Source organism: Diadema antillarum, unplaced genomic scaffold (genome assembly GCF_040938485.1).
Source record: "Diadema antillarum isolate AM-2024a unplaced genomic scaffold, OU_Dant_1.0 seq00002023_RagTag, whole genome shotgun sequence".
NCBI lineage: Eukaryota > Metazoa > Echinodermata > Echinoidea > Diadematoida > Diadematidae > Diadema > Diadema antillarum.
The window spans coordinates 64,888-90,120 of record NW_027272678.1 but is presented as its reverse complement, the minus strand read 5'-3'; the positions used below and the strand labels follow the sequence as shown (position 1 = coordinate 90,120).

General features: G+C 37.6%; 1 protein-coding gene across 1 annotated transcript; it reads left to right on the top strand.

Moving 5' to 3' along the window:
- The first annotated feature begins 1,337 nt into the window (after positions 1-1,337).
- LOC139713653 (hydroxylysine kinase-like) lies at positions 1,338-12,547 on the top strand. Its single transcript, XM_071625357.1, has 5 exons — positions 1,338-1,421; positions 8,414-8,837; positions 9,395-9,540; positions 10,286-10,472; positions 11,814-12,547. Exons 2-5 carry the CDS (start codon positions 8,486-8,488, stop codon positions 12,278-12,280), a joined length of 1,152 nt encoding a protein of 383 aa, XP_071481458.1. The 5' UTR covers positions 1,338-1,421; positions 8,414-8,485; the 3' UTR covers positions 12,281-12,547.
- Positions 12,548-25,233: the final 12,686 nt, after the last annotated feature.

Sequence of the window (25,233 nt, the reverse complement as noted above, 5' to 3'; positions counted from 1 at the left end):
TGTGGGACCCACACTTTGTTACGATCGCTTTGTTTTACTTTGTTTTTGGATGTTTCAGTCATTCCAAACCCGATTTTCATCAAATAAACTTTGAATTCCTCTTAAAATGGTACGCTCTGTACTATATCATAAGTGTTTTCTTTGTATCGCAAAAAGTTAAAAGCCCAATTCTCATCTCTACCAATACTGTACCATCCCTTTAACCAGGCTCTCATGCGCATAACATACTCAGAACAAAAGAATGGTAGCATTTACTTCCAGCAAATACGAAAGTAAGTTTGACGGTCTTACCATGTTTTCCGCAGGCAATGATATTGATTGTAACACATTATGCAGATTGGAAGAAAATGTCATTGCCTTGAAATTAAGCAGATTATGAACTTTCACATGTTATTTCCTTTTTGACAAGAGTACGAGACAACATTTGCATCGTAGTCTGCCACTCTGGTGACTGGATATGTAAATGGCATATACGAGCGCGCGGCCAACAACGTCTCACTTTTCAATTCAATTCAATTCAATTCAATTCAATTCAATTCAATTCAATTCAATTCAATTCAAACTTTTCTGTCAAGAAGTGCTAGGATTATAACATCGTAATCCTAAAGAACTGCCTTTCAAAGTTACCCTTCTTTCATTTTGGAGTAGCCGCCATAAGTTCTATTTTTTTTCTTGCAACAAAAGTCGAGTTTTTGATCATTACTGCTCTACTCACCGTACATAATATCTACCATGACCGCACACCTCTTCACACTATATCAAAATATATACGGTTATTGTATTCTTTTAAGAGGGAATTGGAATCCCATTTCCTTGCTCAATTTTTCACTTTTAAGAGGGATGCACATCAAAATAGACTAAAGAAGAAGAAGTAATTCAGTGCTGCCTATAGAGTCATCGAGTGAGGTAGTAAAGTCGTCAAATATATTTGCCATGGAAAAAAGCCAGTTTCAAACATCACGGCAATCGTGTCTTGCTATGCCCAGATTTTTCCTTTCATAGATCAAAAGAAAAAAGAAAGATGGAAAGAAAATAGGTACGAATCAATAGTATTATCATTATTACTACTAAGATGATTCATGTATAACGTGATGGTGCGGAAAGACGTAATTTTATCATACTTTGATACCATGCTTTCACATCTCAGGATTATCATCATTCAGTAAATACTATGTCTTAACTTCACAACTATGATCTCGGGTTTGAATGCATTAAAGAAAACATGCAACTTCTATTCATTATACATAACACGCCCTCTATTGGCGTGATGGACTGGTCATAAACAGTGGTCACACAGCGCTTTTGTCGTCTGCGCGCGAGCCGCGATCCGATGTCATCCCGGATGTCATGTTCTGATTGATGTATATGATCAACGATGACCTGTGCCCCAATGACCATGCACATCTCCCTGAAAATCAATGGTAAGTCCGACTTGGTTTGTTAAATTGAATCTTGAATCACTTAAACACATAAGAATCATGCGCGAGATAGCTAGCCTCAAGTGCACACACTCTGTGAAACAGCTGCATCATCTATACACACGTAAATAAGTACATTATGACTGCGGCATTCGCAGTGTGAAACATACGCGGCTGCTCTTGCATGCTCCTATCGCGTCGAGACACGCTGTATAGCACTGCCACGGATGAACACTATGTCTATGACCAGCCGTGGAGAATCGATATCAATGATCGATGTAGATGTCAAGTCGCGTACACGGGGACGCACATTATTTGACTGGAATGTACCGATCATTTGCCTTCGTTGTGTGAGTGTCTTCCAGCTCCTACACATCCGTTGCCTCAGGTATTCATTAAAAAAAAAGTGGAAGTAGATAAAGATAGGGCCTATCTAACAGCGCTACGAGTTCATAGCAACACATTGGATTGACCGAAAGATCGGTCTGTATCTGATCGTCGGGGATATTCGTAAATAATAATGGTTCGGGGTAGACTGCGTCTGGCTTCAGGGAATCCCCTCCGGAGGAGAGGCGATAAAGTATATAAAATAATGACAATAGACTCTTCCGGACAGACAGGTTTTTCTATCTACACATTGGATGACTTCAACAATTCATCCCTCTGAGCTGAAGTTATTACAAGTAGGCCTATGGTATGGAATTAGCAACCCTACAGACGTACAGTTTGCACTTTTAAATCCAAACATTGGGATCATAATTCCCCTTCAGGCTGACAAAGCGTAAGATGGACTGTGTATACAAAAAAAGAGTACCATAGTGATGATGTCACAGTCTTTTCTCAGAGCTGGGGTTGAAATCAGTTACTTGGATGGGAGGTTAGCAACAATTATAGAGGTGAGGTTGTAAAGAACCAGTTTTCAGGACGATGAATGACTTTAGACACCTGATCGTACTTTCGCTTATCATTATGTAGTGTTCATCGATCAGCAGATGGTCAATAATTACAACTTACCCAGTTTTCTGTGAAATTCGGCATATGTAATACGTGTACATTTATGCATGATACAAAGTATTTATGCATTATTCAAAATAGATACTTCGAAATGCATAGTATATGTTCGCAGTCCCATTCATCATGAAGTCGTTTGCTGTTAAACCACATATAGGTCCTATACAGCTGCGAACAAGGCCAGGAAAGGCTAAAAATGTGGTAATTTGGTGAGTGCGGAAGGAAGCTACATCATGGATGTGCAGTATACTTCTTTCGCACACTTTAATCTGTATGCTTTCACGACTGTCGGAATGACAAGTACACAAGGGAGGTTTTAAATTTTGCTGCTGGTCTCGGAAGAGATAGATATTCTCCTCTTCCTATACTCTCTCTCTCTCTCTCTCTCTCCCTCTTCCTTTCCTCCCCTTCTCTCCTTTTCCAACCTCCTCCTGCTTCTCTTCATTAACCTCATTAGGAGGAACTTGGGGCGCGTTTGTGCTTAAATTTTGAAACTTGGTTGGTGAAAAGCACAGTTGCCTCCCGACTAGGTTTGATATAAACGCCGCTTCAAAACGCCGATTCAAAACGCACAAAAAGATGCGTATAGATAGCCAATTCTCTGCAACGGGGAAGCATATAGATGGAATGTCATGTACAATACGCTGAAAAGCTCGTCATACGATAGGGGTTTATAACATAGTTCAATATTATGCGCAGGGCATGTTTGCGAAATCGGCTCTTTCTCGATCTCCAAAAAAAATAAGTCAATTCGGAGTTGGCTCATGTGCATAATGGTACAAATAACCTTTGATAATCTTTGTTTCCCTCAGTTGATAAAGCACTTTACTAGTAGGACGTAACGTTATGGAATTCAGGGCCCCGTCTTATAAAGCCTTCAAATCAATCACAAGTCCCCAAATCAATCGCAACTTGCATTGCAGCTCTCAAAAAACTTGTGATCGATTTCTGTCACAAGTCTTTAGAAGACAGGCCCCAGCAAACATTACTTATTCAAACAAAGAATGACCTTGCGTATCTATATAGATCGTAGTGACCAGAATGATCCGTTATCACTCGTAGGGATGGGCACCATTTTGATATTTTGCATTGAATATATTTGAAAACTTTCTATTGATGTTGCCAAAATACCAGCTTTGCTGTCAAGTGGATCTGCAGGCAAGCACCATGGATTTACAGTAAGTTACATGAATCATTATACAAATGCTTATCTCAGTGAATTTAGTTATTCGTTTATTCACATCTTTTAACAGGGTCATTCCGTTCAGTTCTGCTGATATCCAGCAGACCACCCAGACCTCACAGTGCTTTTCAAGGAAGCCCTGTATACAGTATAGACTTTCAGATTAAAGTAATCACAACAAAACACAAACAAACAAACAAAAATTAAAAATGTACAGAGTATTTACAATCATTCTTAACAAGTACATGCACAAAGAGTACTATATGGGTATCAGTGTATTAATACACAAATCAACTCAATACATAGTCAGAAAAAACAAGAAACGATATTTTTATTGTGCTTGACAAACCAAGATCATAAGGTATACTCATTATATTTACTATGGTTCGCAGTGTTTCTTGAAAAGAGGTAATGAACTCAGCGTCTGGACGGGAGGGGTATCATACTTATTAAAGAGAGCATTGGACCATAATAAGAAAAGCTGCGTTTTTTGTACTCGGTGTTAACCTGAGGAACAAACAAAAAGAAATTTGAACAATCGACATGTCTGTTGGTACAAAATAATGAATTTTTATACTGCTCATGCACAAAGTGAAATTCCGAATAGGCTTATTGTGCGTAAACAGCACCCCTGCAGTGAACTGCATTTCGGATCAGCGTTTTGGATCAGCTTTTCAAAATGATATTGCCTTTGTAAGTAGATATGAATGCACCCTATCATGCATGACGAACAGAAATAATTCCGAGAGGTCACTCCATAAAGGTACTACCATACCACACACTGGCGTACCATCAACAAATAACACACAAACAAGTTGATATAACGTTGGACAGCGCAGGTCTCAACCAAACTACAGTGTATATCATTTAGTCAGCTTTGCCAACGATGTAACCAACGAAATAATATAGTGGTGCATGTGAATCTCAAGAATACCCTAAAGGGGTGAGCCCGAGAAAAGGTTCTGGGTGCCGCTCCTGGATCATATGATGAGTGTTGTTGGTTTATCTGAAGGGTCGTTCGTTCGAAAGGGAAATAATGTTCGTTATTACGAAGGTTCGTTTATTCGAAAATGAAATAACATTCGCTATCCCGAAGGTTCGTTATTCCGAAACACACAAATTCCGTTTAACAGATGCATGCTTGTTAGTCCGAAAATGATAGGGTTTGTTAATCCGAACATTTTGTGGCATTATTCTGAAGGTTTGTTAGTCCGAAGATGGAATAAGATTCGTTATTCCGGTGGTTCGTTAATTCAAAATCTGAATAAGGTTCGTTATTCCGAAAGTTCGATGGCCCATTATGATGTAATGTTCATTAATCCGAATATGGAAATGAAGGTGCATACTAACGGACTTTCGGAAGTGTTTCGTGTTATGTATTTGTAGTGATTTATAAAGACAGATTCATCTTATTCAGTTTAACTTTGTTTCAAAAGGAGAGTTGAATGGCCTCTTCATTTTACAAGAAGTGACCCTCCTGTAGAAATCTTAAAGGTTTAATCTGACAGAACAACAGGCATTCTCTCTGCTTTTCATTTACCAGTAACTCAATCATTGGTCCTTTCCTTGGTAATTATGTGGTAATCGCTACTCTCCATATTCGCTCACCAAATCCGAACAATGTTATACTGAGAAGATGAAAGCCACATCCTCCCTCATCTATTTCTGAGAAACCCTGTACAGTAAGACCGGTCCGATCGCCACTCCTCTTGTAGTCATAACAACTGTAAGCAGGTAGTTTTAGCCAAGCATAAGCTTGGATACTTTTTTGAAGAATGAGAGGAGTTCTGTGATTCAATATCCACCATGGGAGCATAAAATACTCTCTGATATCATTGTGAAGGCGACTTGCACTTGTAAACATTTCGAGCCTTGAGTTAAAACTTTTAAAGTCAAGAACATATGTTTATACTCTGAACGGTAAAACCCAGTCTCCGGAGCCTATATGTTTCTCTTGCGTCTATACTTATAAATACATATCTGGACTTGGTACCTCTATATCAAGCAATGAAAATACCGATCCCGAGTAGCCACACCGCTATACACAACATTCGTTTTCGGATTAATGCATATCGGAATACAGTCAGACCGCAGGAGGTACGGAAATGAGCAGTGAGCTTCTGTTAAACCCACAAAATAATGTAGAAACGCCCACTAATGTAAAAGGAACATCAACCACAAATGTAGAAACCATCAACCACTAATGTAGACATTTTAACCACAAAATGTAAAAACGAACAGCGCCCACAAATGTCGAAAAGCCCACCAATAGAAGGAACATTAAACACAAATGTAGAAATCGCACACAAATTAATGCAGAAAACATCGACGATTCATGCAGAAATTTTCAACCACAAAATGGAAAAACGAACAGCGCCCACGGTTATGTCGAAAAGCCCACTAATGTATAGTAACGCAGCAGCGTACATCAACCGCAAATGTAGAAAAATATAGAGATCCCATGCACTCTATAAGTTATAAGCTTTATTAAGGCTTGGTCTATAGTTCCCCTTTCGTCAAATAAAAGGAGTTCGAAACTCCTACTCTAGCTGAGTGTCAAATTGATTATACAAACTAATGACATACTGATAAGATTAACAAACCTATTAGCTTTGTTCAGCAGGGATGTACAAGAAGCTTTTGTTTTCAGGATGTTTGTATCAAACCATGCAAGTTGGTTTTGTTTTCATCACACATCGTTTCGAATGTTTTGAATGGCAAGACTTAGATGATTTAAAGAAAAGAGTGCATCTCTTAAAAGATTTGGAACATAAAACCTTGAAGCTATGTATTCAGAGGAAAGAAATAAAAATGCCTGAAATCAACTTGATTAATCGATTGTATAAAATGTGTGTGCGTGTGTGTGCGTGTGTTTATCGCATTTGTTAGTATTCTTCTATAATGATACTTTGTATACTGACAAGTATTGATTTTTTTTTATGTACGGCAAGGACCATTTTGAAAATTAGCCTTCGATTCTGATGTATTGTGGCAGAAAGGGCAGTCCTTCCTTTAGTCGAGATAATAAAAGGAAAAAAAATACATCCAAAGCAAAAGCCCGTGGGGTCTATGACTATGGTGAGTGGCTCGGATGAACAATCAAAAGAGTTCACTGCTGAATGTGGATGAGATTCCGTGTGTACGATACTCAGAAAGACAGATCGACAACTCCGTTGTACCGCTTTGAATCATGTTCTCTTTTTCTTATGGAAATAAGTAAACTATTGAATTGAATTTGAACTATTGAATTTAAAGTTTACATTCCCCGACTGCCGCACCCACACACCAGACATCACTCACAGTCCTCGCTCAAAAGTCATATCATGGGAGAGGGTATCATGCTGCATGATAATGACACGGACCGTGTTCCGATGAAGTTCAGCTCTAATGACTGGGTGGAATGTAATGGATTTATTGTCGCACAACTGCACGAGTTCATCGTAACGAGACCTGTATTTACGTGTTTACACACTATTAATTAACATTCAGAGTTGATTCATGTTGGTCTTTTTCCAGTGGTCGTTATATTATGTACAGTCAGATTTTCTTTTATTTTCGTTTTTTCAGGTATTAAATATTTTTACCTTATTCTTGTCTCTTTTTTAGAGAAGAAGTATAAATGACAGTCAAAATAGATGTGTCATATCTAATTGATTTGTAGCTTAGGCATCCACTCAGTCATCCACTGAACTGCAATTGTTTGCTTCACCGTATCTATAAACCTTCCGTTTTCTAAATAAAACTGTCTGTAATATATATCCTCCACGTATCAACAGACTTGCAATCCACAAGATTACTCACCCATCGCCTCTTGTTCACCATGCCTCACTTACACAGGATGTAGGGCCTACATATAGTCATCAAATTTTGAAAATCTATGTTTTCCTGTTGTCTCTAGAGACTTTGGGAATATCTTGTTCCTTTTTTGAATCTGCATTCTGCTGTAAAAGAGCGTGTGCGGTATAATCACATTACATGTACAATGTAGTTTGAAGATTGGTGGTTATTCAAGTACTGAGTTGCGACAGATTGTCTTTGCGATTGTCGGCGCGTTCATCTGTTGGCTATAGACCCGTCTCATCACGTCTTTGTGACCACAAACGACTCGTCCATCTAAATATCCAATACATGAATGTTTTAATGAACTCTCTTCTGTTACGTAGGCTTTATGCAATCAGACTCGCCTAAGTCGAATCCAAGTGTGCGGTTACATTTGTTTTTCTACCTTACCAATACTGCATGGTTTTGAGGGGGATGCACATTACAACCTTTGCTTTTCAGCTCCCCTTCATTTTCAACATACATTGTATTCAACATTATTGAGTAAATATTATTCATCTAGTCTTCTAATCAAATCCAAACTTAAAACGTATCTGTTCCTCTCACACTGTTGACTATGATATTATTGCAATCTATAATGTTCGGAACAATGTATTCTTTATCTGTTATTATCAACCTATTGTGTTCATAATTATCATGATTATTTCGATGTAAATCGAATATGTTTAGTGCTTTCTTCATTATTACACTCATATTCTTTGTTGAGAATGAAAATAAATGAAATGAAATGGCAAGAAAAAAATCTTTCAATTCACGTGAATTCCGACCTACACAATAGAAATAAGAACAAGTTATATCCATCCGGGATAGAGTTTCCCTTCAATTTAGCGAATAGATTGACTTGTGTGAGATTGACTGCTGTTTGCATGTAAGTATTGATCGCAGTGTAAGTTGGGCAACATAAACAGAACGTTTCGAGTACATGTGATTTTATGTATTTTTTTTTTTCTGTCCAAATCAGGCTCCAAGTGCAATCACTTTAGAGTTTGATCTGAAGACTTAGGATCTGTCGTGACATGTCTATCAAAACACCATGGCTGTAAGACCAAACCTATCCTTTGAGCAAGGGGTCAATCTAATCCAGAGGCTCTATGGCCTGGAGGATGCAGTGTGCCTACAGGAGTTTTTCAGCTATGACAACCAAAACCTCCTCATTGAGGCCCGGCGTCCTCAGAACAAGGATGCCCTCAATCATCATCATCAGCCACGAGAGAAGTTTGTTTTGAAACTTACCAACTCAGAAGATTCCAAGCTGTTCATATTGTACAAGCAAATAAATGACGTTCTGCTGACTTTGAAGGAGGCAGGCATACCGTGCACCATTCCTCTTACAAACATCGAAGGAAAGCACATAACGTTGGAAAAGTTGTCCTTCGAAAACAGAGGTGATCTTATCCAGAGTATTTCGTGCAGCTGTCAAGACTTGTTTACGGGCTTTGCCTATCATAAAGGCAACATGAATTTCTTGCATCTACTTGAAATACTGAGTGTACTTTCTATAGCTGTGGACTTCTGGTTCAGGACCAGCTGATGACATACATCAATCATTTCAGCTTGCACTATTATGGAAAAAAAAATTATCCTGAAACTGTAACTTCTGAACTGTACAATGCGCAACCACATACGTTTAATTCAAACTGATTAGGTATTTTACAAAACAGGTTTTAAAAAAGGAACTAAACGTTAGTCAATTTAAGCCATTAACATTATTCTGTCTAAAGAAATTGCTATGGTATTGTGTCTTCTAAAATAAATACTGTGAAGGGAAATTAAAGAATGCGCGGGAAAAAATGACAACATGTGATATATACCACTACAGGCAACTCCTGCCATGATAGAAGATGAATAGATGACACAAAATAGGACACAGAAACCGCAATACTTTGCCATGGTGTGATGATTCCTTTTCAATCGTCCGATTCTCTTTGTTTCTTCCATGCAGATACAGGTAAGGATGATACAGGCATGTTCTTGGTACGGCTCATGAAGTTTATTCCAGGTCAGTTCATAAGAGGCGCATCCGTGCTCACGGGGAAAATGTGTTATGAAGCCGGCCAGTTGCTTGGACAGCTTTCTCTTGCCTTTCAGGTTGGTGGAAAACAATGAAAGTCAATATGCAGGGGTAGCAACACAATGCAAATAATAGTGTGGAGTCGCCGATGTACTGCATTACATGCAACCCTGCCAAGTTCGTGTGGCATCATCCAAATTAAGGCCAAATTAAGTGACTAAAGTATAGAAACGTCCAGGATGCGTCGAATCAGGTGCAGGTGACCATCATCCCTCTGTAGAAAAATAACTCCTCTAGGATTGAAGTCAGGATCCAATACTAAATGAGAAATACTGTACTGTACCGATAGCCTCAGAGCCATGGATCAGAGAAACTAATAATACTAAACAGTATCCAAAATGACTGTATACCTCCCTTATTGAAGTAATAATTTTCTTCATGTGAGCTCCAGCTGCTAGATCTTTATTGGTATACTGTGCACTCTCGTTATAACGAACGCGGTTATGACGAAATTCTGGTTACAGCGAGGTAAAAATTGAGGCCGGAACATTATCCACTCTATGTATGTATTTCTATTGTTTATTTGTTCGATTATAACGAAATTTCGATATAACGAAAGAAAACTGCCGATTTGGAGGACTTCGTTATAACGGGAGTCCACTGTTTAAACGTGTTTTTTCCCCCTAGTTTCGGCTTAGTGATCATCACTTAGTTTTCTTTGGATAGTCCACTTACGTTTTTCTTCAATGTGCTTGGCTTGCATTGTCTTGATAGAGACTGGTGCATTGCATTTAACCTGCTGCTTTGTCTCTTTGCCTTTAGAAATATGATGGGGATCTCAGCGAGTTTGCCCTGCATGCTGAGGAATTTATTTGGTCTATTAGGTCTATGCCTCGTGTTGAACAACACCTTCATCTGGTTCAAGATGATACACATAAAGAACTCGTGAAAGAGGTCATCCAAGCATTCAAGGAGAAGGTCTTGAGCCAGGAGCACAAGTTCACCAGAGGTACCGTGGAAACCTGGCAGTAATAGTAGGCCTACCTAATAGATGTCTCTGATTATGATCACCGCCGGCGGAGAAGTGGGCGCCCACTTCCGGGTTTCATGAGCTAAAAAGTAAAAAAAAAAAAAAATGATGACATCAATTTGAGTAGTGGCTATTATATTGTATAGGCACCGTGCGCATAACGTCTTAACAGCATTCTAACTATCGAGGTCATTGTCTGGGCATAAAAGATAATTTTATGTCAGATGATTACTACGCTCTTCAAATTGGTATCATTAATGTCAATAATGTTACAGAATTTGCCCAAACTTTTCTCCAGCATGCTCTTTTATATCGCACATTTATGATAAATTCTAATGTTATTCACGGCTTTGGTACTGTCCCTGCTTCTGTTATAATGTCACACACACAAAACATAACTGATCGACTTGTCAGATTGTGTCCCCTTGAGTGGAGTTTTATCGGCCAAGGTTTTGTTCTGCACTGTTATATAGGAACAAAGAAGATTTACTCGTTAATGGATATCGTATTTACTTGCTGTTAACATAATAGTTCTTGTATACATTGTTGATTGTTTTTAGGGGGTAGGGGTTTTCTTGGAAAAAAGTCTTGACTCGATCTAAAATGTGTCTAATTTGCTCAGTGAATCATCAGGGAAACTAAAATGATTTCTAACAGATACTAGTGTGTGAATTAGATTGAAATGTTACGTTTTATTTGGAGATGTGTCATAAGTGGGTTTTTATTCCAGTTAAATTTCAGCACAAATCTATCTCTAATGACATGTAGGCATAAAAGGACAGCCTGATTACAGACAAGCTAGAATCAGGTGATTTAAAATTTGTGGTAATGTGATACAATTGTACTTGTACTTAAAGGTCTGAATTAACTTGTGCCATTATGATATCGATATACATACATGTATAGTACAGGTGCTTTTAAGGCCAAAAGATGTGAAAAACAATTATGATTGATGTGGTGAATATCCCATACTTTGAAATACATTGTACGTACATGCGTGTTGACTTTACGGGGAGAATGGATTATGTTTTGAAGATGAACTATTAAACCCCATTAGTACATGCCTAAAGGGTTGTTTTGAGTTTGCAGATATCAGAGTCATTTTGCATTGTAATTATGAAAGTTTCAAAGGCTATTCTGCCAATCTGTGTTTACTCCAGTTATTTGAGGTTGAAATTTAGTACATGCATTGTATGATTTTTGTTTAGACTTTTATTCCTGATGCAATACATGTTGCTATCAAAATCTTGGCTGTTCCTTAATTTGAACATGGCTTATTAGTCATTTGGGCCTTCCCTGGTCTTTTCTTACAATATGCAGGATTGATTCATGGAGACTTCAATGATTATAACATCTTGGTGAAGGATGAGAAGTCATTGTCATCCCATCAGTGTTCAGATGCCAAGGACAAAGATGTTGTAGGCATCCTTGACTTTGATGATACGGTGTACTCATCTATTGTCTACGATGTGGCCACAGCAATGATGTACATCATGCAATGCTCCAATCTAGAGCACAAACCGCTTAAGAGTGGTGGTCTGCTCCTTGCAGGCTATCTAAGCAAGCAGTGCCTTAGTGAAGAAGAATTTGAGGTGATCTACTACTGCGTGGCAGGGCGCCTTGTACAGTCCCTTGTGCTAGGTCTGTACACATTCTCCCAACAGCCACAGAATGACTACCTACTGAGCACCCAGGTCAAAGGTTGGGAGGTTGTAAGCCTTCTCTGGTCACGTGATGTCCATGAAGTTAATACGTGCTGGAAGAAAATAGTGCAGGAATGCACCTAATAAATTTTAGTTCTTCACTTTCAGTTCAATGTCATATTCTTAGCAGAATTCGGATTTAGTGGCTCCTACTTTCAATTCAATTCAATTCAAAGTTTATTTCATTTTTCGACAAAACATATGTTTCACTTCTTTTGATAACAGAGAATAAGGTAAATAGAACATAGTGAAGTGAAAAGACTGTACCTATAGTAATCATACATTGTATAGTAAAAAAGAAACAGAAGTGATCAAAGTGAAGTACATATACCGTTGCTTAAAGTGCGAAAAATGGAGGGACCCACTAAAAAACTTTCTATGTTTCCGCGCATGCATGATGAGTACAGAGGAATGCATGATGAGTATCAGTGGAAGTTTTCATTTCCATCAAGTCCTTAATGAAATAAGATGTTTTTCTACTGATTATGTGACATTAAGGCTATATGTTACAAGAATATACCATCATTTTGACGTTTGTATTACCCATGTATATTTCTTTTTAATGAAAATAAAACATGAATGAATGAGTTATGTTAATGGCTTGTCCGTCGTTCGTCCCTTTTCCCGTCTGCCTGTACATCATTCAGAATTGTTAACACCGTACAGGTTTAAGGGAAACCAAAACCCAAAGAGAAATGTGGATTGAGTGAAAGCAGCAACATACAACACGTCAGTCAAGTTCGAGGAAAATCGTACTATCGATGCAAAAGTTATGAATTGTTAAAGTTTTGGTGTTGGAACCGCTGGATGAGGAGACTATAGAGTTCACGACGTCATGTGTGGACAACAATAAAGAAAATATAAAAGGAATTCCACACACACAAAAAAAATCACTTTTCATGAAAATTACGCATTCCATCAACTTGATACTGACATATAATAAGGGTAGCAATTTTTCCCCCGCTTTCTGAAAGCGGTTAGTCAAATGCTCTTTTATTATGCTAGAAAAGTGAAATCATGTTTAATTTTCTTTGTCCACACATGATGCCATAAACTCAAGTATAGTCTACTCGTCCAACGGTTCCAACACCAAACTTCAAAAATTCATAAATTTTTCATCGATTGTCCGATTTTCCTCAAACTTTCACTGATGTGTTATACTAATGCTGCTGCTTTCACTCAATCCACCTTTCTCTTTGGGTGTTGGTTTCCTTTAAGTGCAATTAAACTCTAATGCTTAAGATGACTTCCATCAGTATAGAGTAAATTTCGACAATGAAGTAATGTAGTTTTATCATACTTCCAGATGTTTTAACCAAGCAGTGATATTGGTTCAAAATTTCCTCATCCCGAGAATTGCTGGGGGACAAAATGAGATGTTTACCCCGACACCGATCTCCAATATTTTCACGGGGGTGGGGGTAAAGATACAATTTTGCCTCCGAATAATTCCCGAGATGCGGAAACGAGGGCGCTTCATTGAATTTTCAGAATTCAAATGAAAATATCTCGTAAATACTTTTTTGATGGAATTTGGGAAATGTCATTCCAAAAGTGTACTGTGACGGGGAACAAAGCGGGAAAAGAGTTATTCCATTTGAGAGGAGACATCCTCTCCCCCTTGAGGGAACTTTTGCATTTTTGGAACTAAAGTGACAGATTTGATGCACACTTTTGATGAAATATTAGGAAACCAGTCAATCTAAGAGTACAAAGCCTATGGGAAAGGACCGACCGGGGGTGGGGGAATGCGTATCTCCCTCCCATGCGAGGGAGATCTATAGCATTTTCTGAATTTAAATTCAACAATCTGGTGCACACTTTGGTGAAATATTTGGACAGTTTTCTATCAAAAAAAGCAAGAAGATTTTCCACATCTCATGAATTATGGGGTAGGGCATCATGATATATGTTCGTCCCCCCCCCCCTCCCGATCGACGCCCGTGGTTGGACAATATGATGGAAACCACATTTAGAAGTAAGAGATTACACACTGAATTGATCACATTGGTGCATGTGCATGACTTGTCTTGTGCATTTGACGTGCTGCTATGTAGTATGTAATGCAGCACATTGTTGTTCACAGAAGCAAGTCGAGATACGGGTTACGTAACATCTATTTGTTTGAAAGATTTGTTTTTCTCGTGCACGTTTTTAAAGTTGAACTGAACGTAATGGTCTGTCACTATGCAATACGGTTAAACTCTTTTCAAGGAGATCGAGTAATATGAAATGAAATGAAATGAAAAGTAAGTGCGGTATTACAAACCCATTTGCTTTTTTTTCAGCGTTTCTGGTAATTGAAATAAGATATTTTTCAAGAGAAACAACTTTCCTGGTCATGAAGGATGCACGGACATTATTGAGACTTTTTTTACCTAATTAATGAACGACATATAATTGTATGTACGTGCCTTGGAATGTTTCTACACCAGATAAAAGGCGCTGTACAAGAATGCTCACCATCTTTATATATATTATGTACAAAGAGATCTATAACGTTTATATTCAACAGCAAAGCACGTATACACTATTAAAGTATTTCACGTTCTGCACCTATGGGTAACAATATGCTTATGATTTACGGTAGAGCTTTTATCTTTGGAACAAGAGATTTAAACTTGGTTTGCCCTGGTAAAGATTTATCAAGAAGTAGAAATGGTATTATTCTATAGCATGACAACAGTACGTGTATTGCTTGTTTCCATTTACATATAGGTTCTGTCTTGTCAATCTTAGATTTATTACTTTTTCAAACAGTGTACTCGAATTGAGGAAAAGATCCGTATATTCATCTTCAAGTGAGATTTATACATCTTTTCAGCTGTTGAAATATATTCGAAATACAATAATTGAATTTGAAATTTCTTGTATAGCCACAACGCTAATGTTCATTTTGCGGACTTTCACTTTCCATGTAAACATTAACTATAGTTTGTGATTCACTCCTGACATTATGTTCGTCACAGCGGATAGTACATTCCCAGAACCTTTACACGTTACCATATATTATTATACTTTTTATGACTGACTGACAGTACAGTCCTTTCAACCATGAACTTCCCAGTACTCTGTTAATTTGTAGCAAGGTTATATCCAATGATTATTTGCATACATGGACTATCTAAGATTGACAAGAAACAAATTGTCGCATGGGCGAGAAGACGTGACATCCTATGACTCAAGGCCACATTTTATTGCTGTTGGTGTGTGCTTTTTAATCTACATCGTATATAACATAATATTATGTAACATTAGATATGGGCTCTCAAGCCATCAAGCGTGTCCGTATCTATGGCCCGAATTCACGAAGGTGGTATACATGTACAAATGAAACCATGTTTTAAACCATGGACAAAAACCATGGAGCGCCAAGTGTCGCATGGAATATTTCGTTACGAATTCAGTCATTTCGTCGATGAAATGATTATTTTATAACAAAATGACATTTTGTAACTGAATTAACATTTCGTCCACGATAATTTCGTTTCGACGAAATGACCAATTTCTTAAAGAAATATTCCGTGCGACACTTGGCGCTCCATGGTTTATGTCCATGGTTTAAACTATGGTTTCTTGTATTTGTACCATACCCCTTCGTGAATTCGAGCCTATGAGTTTCAATTCCGGTTTGATTTTTCGGTTGGTTTGCTTTCTGCTATATGTTATGAGATACTACCCGCCTTTGTTCTTTTATTTATATTTTATGAAGTATTAATTCGTATCCATAACTTGCACTTATTTTATGTTCAGGATGGGTTTACCATTTTCGGAAATTTGTCTGCTTCTATATAAGAATTCGACTTTAGCTATCAGACATTATACGTATATATTCATGTACCACAAATCGCGATCACTGTATACTCTGTATACTATCCCAATTCCCAGTCAACTACGCACAAAAATGTTCAGGATGATTATACAATCATGTACACTTTATTTACAACTCGGGGTCATTTTTTTTTTTTTATAACAGTGTGAAAAAATTTAAACAGATATTCATATGTTTGGTTCGTTAATGAAATATTCTTATTAATAGATGAATAATGTCAGTGATTAATTTGCCAGATTTATAAACAGATATTTTGAGAATATCTGGGTGAATAATCATACACTGTACACTTGTATTTACAATTTCTGATGGCTATGTACTTGTGACATTTTATCTTTCACGTGTATATAATCCATGTGGCGCTGTTTACTTATGACATTTTATCTTTGACATTTTCGTGTGGCACCTTGCTAAAGATAATAAAGATCTAGATGGTTTCAATACAGTGTATATATAGATGTCTAGAATTGATATGATTGAGATGAAAATTTCCAGACTCCACCACTTAAGTCAATTTGCAAGCAATGACGGAGCAAACACTTCGGTTATATCATGTACCCTTTGCTGTTTGATACTCAAACCCACAAACACGACGAATTTGGATCATACGTCGTGAAACATGAGGATGATAAAATACATGCAGGGCATTGCGAGGGAGATTTTGCATTTTTAAAGTTGAAATATCAACGATCTGGTGGACAATGTGGGTGAATTTCCAACAAAAAAAAAAAGTCTTCTTCATATCTAATTATATTGGGGCAAAATGACCTGATTCCCCCTCCCCCCTTGCCCTCCTGGATCGACGCCCTTTCCATGCGAGGGAGCTTTTGCATTTTCAGATTTCAGAAATTGTCAATACCCAAAATAATTGAATCAAATCTGTGGAGGGAAACCAAGCGGGGAAAGGGTTAATTGAAAGGAGATGCCCCTCCCACCTGACGGAAGTTTTGCATTTTTCGAACTGAAGTGACAGCCATTTTGGTGCACACTTTTGATGAAGTATTCGGAAATCTGTCAATCTAAAAGTGTATACTAGTCTATGGGAAAGGACCGAACGGGGACGTTGTGGGAGTGAAATTTTACATTCTTAGAGCTGAAATTCCACAATCTCTTGCACACTTTGGATTAAATATTTGGACAGTTTTCCATCAAAAAAGCAAGAGCATTTTCGACATTATTGAGAGGGGGTGGGCGAAATGATGTTCGCACCCCAACTTTGTTTCGGGGGTGGGGGGCTCCTTTTTTCTCTTCTTTTTTAAGGACTTTTTGAAGATACGTGTACTGTTGTACTATAGTCACTGGCCCTGTGGTGGGTAGCAGGGTGCACAGCTGAGATGATTCTGAATATTCATTAGCACTCCGTCAGGTGCTGTTTGAATATTCATCGTGTGCAACCGAGGATTTGATGATACAGGGTGGGTAGGTATACGTGTTTATACCGCGTAGTCAATTGATATTCTTATGGTAGATATTTTCATATGAACCTGTATAACGTATTGTGGTACATCTCTCTACGTCTAGTACAATGTAACTGTGTGGATCGCCCGGGTGGATCGAGCGCCAACTCGTCCCAATGTTGCACCACAAAATCAATACCGGTATAGAATTGGTATTATATCATGCATCAGTATTATTGCGGTTATCAAAGATACATAGAGAAAGAATTGTTACTCTGTCGAATCGAGCACTTGTTCATCTTACTGTGCCGCCAAGAATATATTTGAGCTATCTCTTCAACTTATAGAATTACTTCTAAACTCAAAAGCCCGCCAACTCATGTCAATTTTGCGCCATGAAGATATACATATCCATTATAATAGTATGGATTCAAAGATGTTTTCACGTTTTGTATTAAAGATGAAAGTGCCTTGCATAAGCATTTTGATCAGCAGTGCGTATATGTTATTGTTTTGTCATTGTCATGGACGGAGTGAGAGAGCCTACACAATTCCACGTCAGGAAGAGAGAATGTGTGTATGCTATGCGTGTGTTACCTGTATGTGTGTGTGTGTGTGTGTGTTTTTTTTTTTTAATGGGTGAAAAGCCTAATTTGATTTATACTTTGATTACATACTCAGGATCTCAACCAAACAAACTTCAGCCTGTGATATTAAATTTCAACGTGAAGAGAGAGTAAGAAACCTACTAGTGTAAAAAATTTGACAGGTGTGCGTAGAAAAACATCTATTTCATAAAACTGATTCTCGACTGAATCGAGTGTTACCACAACACGGATGTAACTACACTGTATCTTAGCTAGGGCACCATAAATAGTTGCGACTGGTTATATCATGAAATCAAGTCAAATTAAATCTATTTATATTCTACATTGTGGACATTACACAACATATTGTGCCATTTTTGCTTAAAATTACAACTCTGGAGGGAACTATTGAGGGCATTGCTTGTAAAATGTAGACCCCTAGAGATCGGACAGACAAATAAGATATTTCAATTTCGAGAGTAAAAAATAAGGTGTCAATAAAAACACGATGTACAAGGGCTTACATAGAGCCCTGAGTATGAATACAAGGTTACAGAATAGGATTACGTAGGTCCTACAAGGTGCTTGCATGTATATTCTATTAAAATTATGATTGAAACGAAGAATAGGCCTAATATCTGAGTACTAGTAGCCGTTTTTGTTATACTACTAGAAGACATTGGTTAAAATACACAGACATAACTACCAGGGAACATATAACTTTTATTGATCTTATACGCTCTATATTATCAGAATTGAGCACAAGATCAATCTTAGGCTCAATCTTTGTGAAACTGGCCCCATCGAAATCTGTCTACTGTATTATTATATCAACAGATCTTCTATTCGAAATGAATCAAATTCATACACCTCCCTGCATCAACGGCAATTTATGGTATTACAAAGTATTACTTTTCTGAATCGAGGGCAGCCGCTGTTTGCACATTGATGAATATTCATATTTTCTCCCTAGGAAGAATGGCTATAAATATTCATATTATTTCAGCCGTGCTCCGAATTATGCTACCCACAGCGCTAGCCATCAAAGCCACACCACACAGTCATGTTATGTGTGCATTGTGCGATACGTGTGGTTTTGGTGGGTAAGCGCTGTTGGGGCACCCATCCCACTTCTCATGAATATTCATCATCTACATGTATCCTTAATACCGTGGAAATACATGATTTTTACATTTCCCTGCATCGTTTTTACATTTCCCGGCAGCGATTTTTTTTTTTTCCGTAACCCTAACGCGTCGAAATTGCCAATTGTGTCACTTGAGCAAAGACTATCGGTGAACAAGTTGGTTTTTGTACGCATGTGCGTGGACTTCCGCATGACTTGGGCAGTTTCGTAGCTCCATGGTAAGGCCAAGGAGGTACTAGGCGTTGAGTTTGTACTGTATATGTACAGTACCACTGGCAGGGTCGTCTGCTAACTACAGAATCAAATTACAATGTGAGAATGGGACGCCGTCCTTCAAACAGAAACATAACAACGGGTTTATGGGTATATGGGTATGTGATGCGTGTGTTTGTGTGTTTGTGTGTGTGTGTGTGTGTGTGTGTGTGTGTGTGTGTGTGTGCGTGGTTTCCACTTCACATGTCATCGGCATCGCGTTCGCCTTTGCCTTAGGTTACGTGGTATTTCTGTGGTTTTGTTCGCCGTCTGCTGACACTTTTCCTGTATCTCGCAAGACTTGCGTTTCTAGGATGCATGCAAACTCGACGTTGTCATCAATATCTTGCAAAAAGTAAATTTGAAATCTAATTGAAGCTTGGAATAGATTAAAATCAATATCTTGCAAAAAGTAAATTGGAAATCTAATTGAAGCTTGGACTAAATTAAAATCAATATCTTGCAAAAAGTAAATTGGAAATCGTATTGAAGCTTGGAATAAATTATAATCAGAGTATCATATTTAGGCCAACAGCTGCAGCATTGCTATTGTTATCAACATTGATCATGTTTATTAAGCCCCACAAAATCAGATTCAAAGTGGGCATTGGGTCTTGGGTAACATGGATGAACTACTGGGTTAATTTGGGTTTATCCTCCGACTTCACGATGATTCAGAAAGCCGTAGTATAGGCTCCTTTTTAGTTCAGGTTCATGTATATCAAGATATATGATTACATTCTCAATAATATAACATCCAAGATGAAGATGGGGGAGGGAAGAGAAACTGTGGGGGGGGGGGGGGGGGGGAGCTATAGTAATCATCGATTTTGATCGATAATCTCTCTATAAATAGTTTAATTTAATCAGCTTTAAAAGGGCATTTTGGATCGGCCAAAAATCAAAAGATGTGCTATTTCCAACAAATTCTATTCATTTTCCCAGTCCATACATGTACAAAATTGTTCTAGTATCACGGTTTGAATTGCTCTATCAATATTTTTTTTTTGATTTTCACTTTATCATTGCCAACCCTATAGTCCTTCTCATCACGTACCATCGTCACCTCTACCACCATTGAAGGAAACCAAAACCCAAAAAGAAATGTGGATTGAGTGAAAGCAGCAACATTAGTAGAACACATCACTGAAAGTTTAAGGAAAAGCGGGCAATCAATGCAAAAGTTATAAATTTTTAACGTTTTGATGTTGGAACCACTGGCTGCATGACATCAGGGGTGGGCAACAACATAAAGAAAATATAAAGAAAACAAACATGTTTTCACTTTTCTTGAGTAATGGAAGAGCATTTGATTAACCACTTTCAGAAAGTAGGGGGAATGATTACTACCCTCAACATAAATTATGTCAGTATCAATTAAGTGAGGGAATGTGTAATTTTATTGATTTTTTTTTTGGTGTGGAATTCTCTTCATATTTTCTTTACATTGTTGTCCACTAAAGACGTCATGGTCTCTAGTAGTCTCTTTATTAAGTGATTACAACACCAAAATATAAAAACGAATAACTTTTGATTGTCCGATTTTTCCTCAAACTTTCACTGATGTGTACTGCTAATGTTGCTGCGTTCACTCAATCCATATTGTTCTTTGGGTTTGGTTTCCTTTCCCAGGTCAAAAAACCAGTAGAAACCAGTAGAAACTAGTCAGCATTTTTAACTGGTCGTTACTGGTTTTAACTGGTCTTAACTGGTTTCAACTGGTTCCAGCTGAAACCAGCAAGGTAACTCTAACTTTCCAGTAACAAAATGAGCAATTCTAATTGAAACCAGTTGAAGACGTACTGGTACCAGTTGATACCAGTTTAAACATACTGGTACGAGTTTATACCAGTTGAAAGCAGTAAAAGTCTACTGATGGCCAGTTGTAATACCAGTTCAAGCCTCACTGTACCAGTTGGTAACAGTTTCTGTCGGTTAAAGTTTTACTGCATGGTATACTAGTTGATACCAGGGGGGGGGGGGGGCGTTTCATCAACGAGTTCGTCGGAGGTTTTCACCGACAAATTTGCTATCAGCCAATCAGACGCAAGGATTTCAGTAGCTTTTAACAGTTGTCGGAAAAACGTTTCATGAAACACCCCCCAGTTCAAGTGTCATTTTGTACCAGTTGATACCAAATGAAGGCTACTGGTCTATTATAAGTTAATACGAGTTGAAGTTCCCAGTTGATACCAGTTCAAGTCTTAATGTGTACAACGGTACCACTTGATATATTAACCAATCATCACTATACCATCATTGCTTTTATTGGATTACCATGCACGACCATAAACATCATTACTATCATTTCATCTTATCATCATCACCACGATTATCACTCGTATTACCATCGTATACATATCACCACAAGCAATGAATCTTCCACCACTATCAATATTTTTTTTCATGTCATCAATCCATCAACAACAACTTCACGAAATCTCTTTCAAAGTTTTCAGCATCTTCATCATTATCCTCAGTCTAAATAAGCATTGCGACTGGCAATACATTCCTATACTCGATCCCTCCCTCCAATGCCCACAGTATATGGCCTAGCACCCTTTATTGAATTGATGAAGAGAAACGTTTGAATATCAAAACACTGATTTTTTGTTTGTTTGTTTGTTTGTTTTTGTATGATTACTAGCTGATTTATTCAAAAGTCTTAAATGGATGACACGACGTTTTGAGTTCAGTCGCCAGTGCGTCCATAACTTAGCACCTTCGTACCTTCAGGTGCACTTAGTTAAGCCTAGTGATGTACATGAACATCATATACAAGGCTAATAGACAGTGGAAATCTACATGTGCCAAGATTTCGCTCTGATTGTCACAAGTGCAGCCCAATCGTATCCTCCTTGAATGGAACAGGCTAGATCATTCAATTAGATCAGCTTCTTCCATATATTCATTTAAGAGATTGTTTAAGCAAAGTTGTTATTTGTAAGTAACACACGAAATTTATTCTGGGCTAGCTTAACATTCCTGTATAATAGCGTTTTAATTGTTATTTCGGCATTCTGGTGAACTCTTGCTGTGGCATGTACTTTTTTATGTTACTTTGCAACGTACAATATGCTGGTATGTATCTACACTGTATAATTAAGTCATCTTCTGTATATACCTTTTGCTATTTAATGTACATATGTTCATCATTCAGGGCTCCATGGAAGACCAATATTTATTGGTGAATGGGCTACCCTGACAAAAGATTAGAAATAAATAAATAAGTAGATAAATAGATAGATAAAATAAATAAATAAACTAGCCGCATTCACACGTACAAAATAGCTGGTTACCGAGCGCGCTTCAAAACTCGAGTTCTTGTTATACTCGCAACTTTTTATGAACTTCATGATGATCGATATATTATAGAAACAAACACCTGGCTTTAACTGGTATCAGATTCCCAGGTGGGTTCATGACTTTAAATGTGTATAAACCATTTGTTGTCGACCGACACCCGAAAAAGGAAGCCATGAGTGATTTGTCGTCTCGAAGTCGTGCAGTATCGTACACATAAAAAGTGATGAGATATTAGAGCTGTGATAGAAGTTTACCAGTATGAAGTTTATCAATATCAGCATAACCATTATGTCTACTATGTGAGAGAGAGAAAAAAAAAATCCAACCCACCAGCTCCGATTCTCAATTAAACACATTTGTAGAAGAGATTTGAAACGATCGTTTTGTAATGTGTTATGTGGCACAAAATAATTGCACTTATTTTTAATAATGGTAATCGATAACCAAATGAAAATCAATTTGCCAGATATTAGCCAATATAAGATCTTTTCATTTAGTTGGAGTAACGAGCATCAGTTCAGAGTCACAGAGGCTACTTACGAGCTTTTATAAAATGCATTCATAGGAAACTGATAACTACAAGTTTGAACGATGATATCACCCATTATGATGGTTACAGTTCGTTATTGAGGTGAGTATTCCGAAGGTTCGTTATTCCGAAGATTCGTTATTCCAAAGGTTCTTTATTCCGAAGGTTCGTTAGTCCGAAGGTTCGTTATTACGAAGATTCGTTATTCCGAAGGTTCGTTAATCCGAAAATAAAACAAAGCTCGTTATTCCGAAGGTTCGTTACGGACCCTATTTTATTGTTGGATCAACGAACCTTCGGAATAACGAACCCTATATTTTATTTCCGGATTAGCGAACCTTCAGAATAACGAACCCTATTTCAGTTTCGAAAAAACAAGCCTTCGGAAAGCGAACCCTATATTTTTTTTTTTCGGATGAACGAACCTTCAGAATAACGAACCTGCGGAATAGCGCCAAATATGTTCGGATTAACATAGGCCTACCGTTTTTTTATGTTAGGAATAACGAATATCCGAAACACACAAATCCCCTATACCTAGAGGTTTGTTAACCCGAAAATCAAGAAAGGTTCGTTAATCCGGACATTTGTGACGTTATTCCGAAGGTTGGTTAGTCCGAAAATAAAATAGGGTTTGCTATTCCAAAGGCTCGTTTATTCGAAAATGAAATAGGGTTCGTTATTCCGAAGGTTCGTTAGCCAAAAATCAAACAAGGTTCTGGAACGGGTCACAAGACTTTTTGAACGTTCTTAAAACGTTTTTAAACGATCTAGAGGGCTTTCAAAAGTTATCTGAATGTCTATAACGTCCAAACGTTTTTCTGTCGTCCTTAAAAATCATGTGTAGTAAGGTTTTTAATTGTTATTTTTTACGTTTATGAAACGTTTTTATAACGTCCAATTGAAACGTTATAAATACGTCGAAAAACCTTCCAGAAAAATGACGTTCTGACAACGTTTTGACAAAACGTCCAAATAACGAACTTGGAACGTTTCAAGAACGTTTAGAAAACGTCCAAATGTTAGCTAGGAACCAGATTTGTATCATGGTTGTCTTAAGGTGCTCACATGCACTTTATTAGACCTTAACCGGCCACGATCTAAAAATGACATCAAAATCACGTCCATTTTCCTTGTTTATTTTTCCTGAAAAAGGCGTCTTTCAGACATCTTTCTTGTTTTCTTTACCAATATACATCAAAAAGGCATGAATTGACGTGAGATGACGTGCTCATGACATTATTCTGAAGTACATCTTGTCTTTAGAATTGTGTTTTACACATCATTAAGACGACTCTAATGACCACCAATGACATCTTTGGGACAACTTCCATTTGAGCAAAAATACGACATATTCACGTCAGTTTGAAATGTTTATATGATGCAATTGTATCTGCCTGTTATTTTCGTTTATGAGACATTCAATTAGTAATTTACACGTCTTTACGATATCTTTGTACAACCAACCAGGCGTCAGAAAGACGTCACAAATATAACGTCTTTTAGATGTCTTCAAACAATAATACGACTTTTTGGCCTTAGGTTGAGACGTCTAAGTAGCGTCTGTTTTCTTTGCTTATTTAGTAATACGTCAAACAAACGACAATTATTACGCCTTTCTGAAGTCTAGATAATGAATTCTCTCGATGTCTTCCATTTGAGCAAAAAAAAAAAAAATCTTATTTTTGACAGTTGACTGACGTGGAATTGTCGTCGTTGTGACGACAGTATAATCATACTGATAAAACTCTGTAAAACTATAATTCGTAAGCCTTGATTATATGAAGTCACAAAGACATCGCAAAACTGACGTAAATTTAACGTCACGTCATTAATATGACGTGGTAAATAGGTTGCAAGGCAGCGTAAATTTTATTTCACTAATACGTCGTAAATATAAAGTGGATAATACGTCACAAAACTGACTTGAAATTTACGTCTTTACCCAGCTAACAAAAAGACGTTTTCTAAACGTTCTTGAAACATT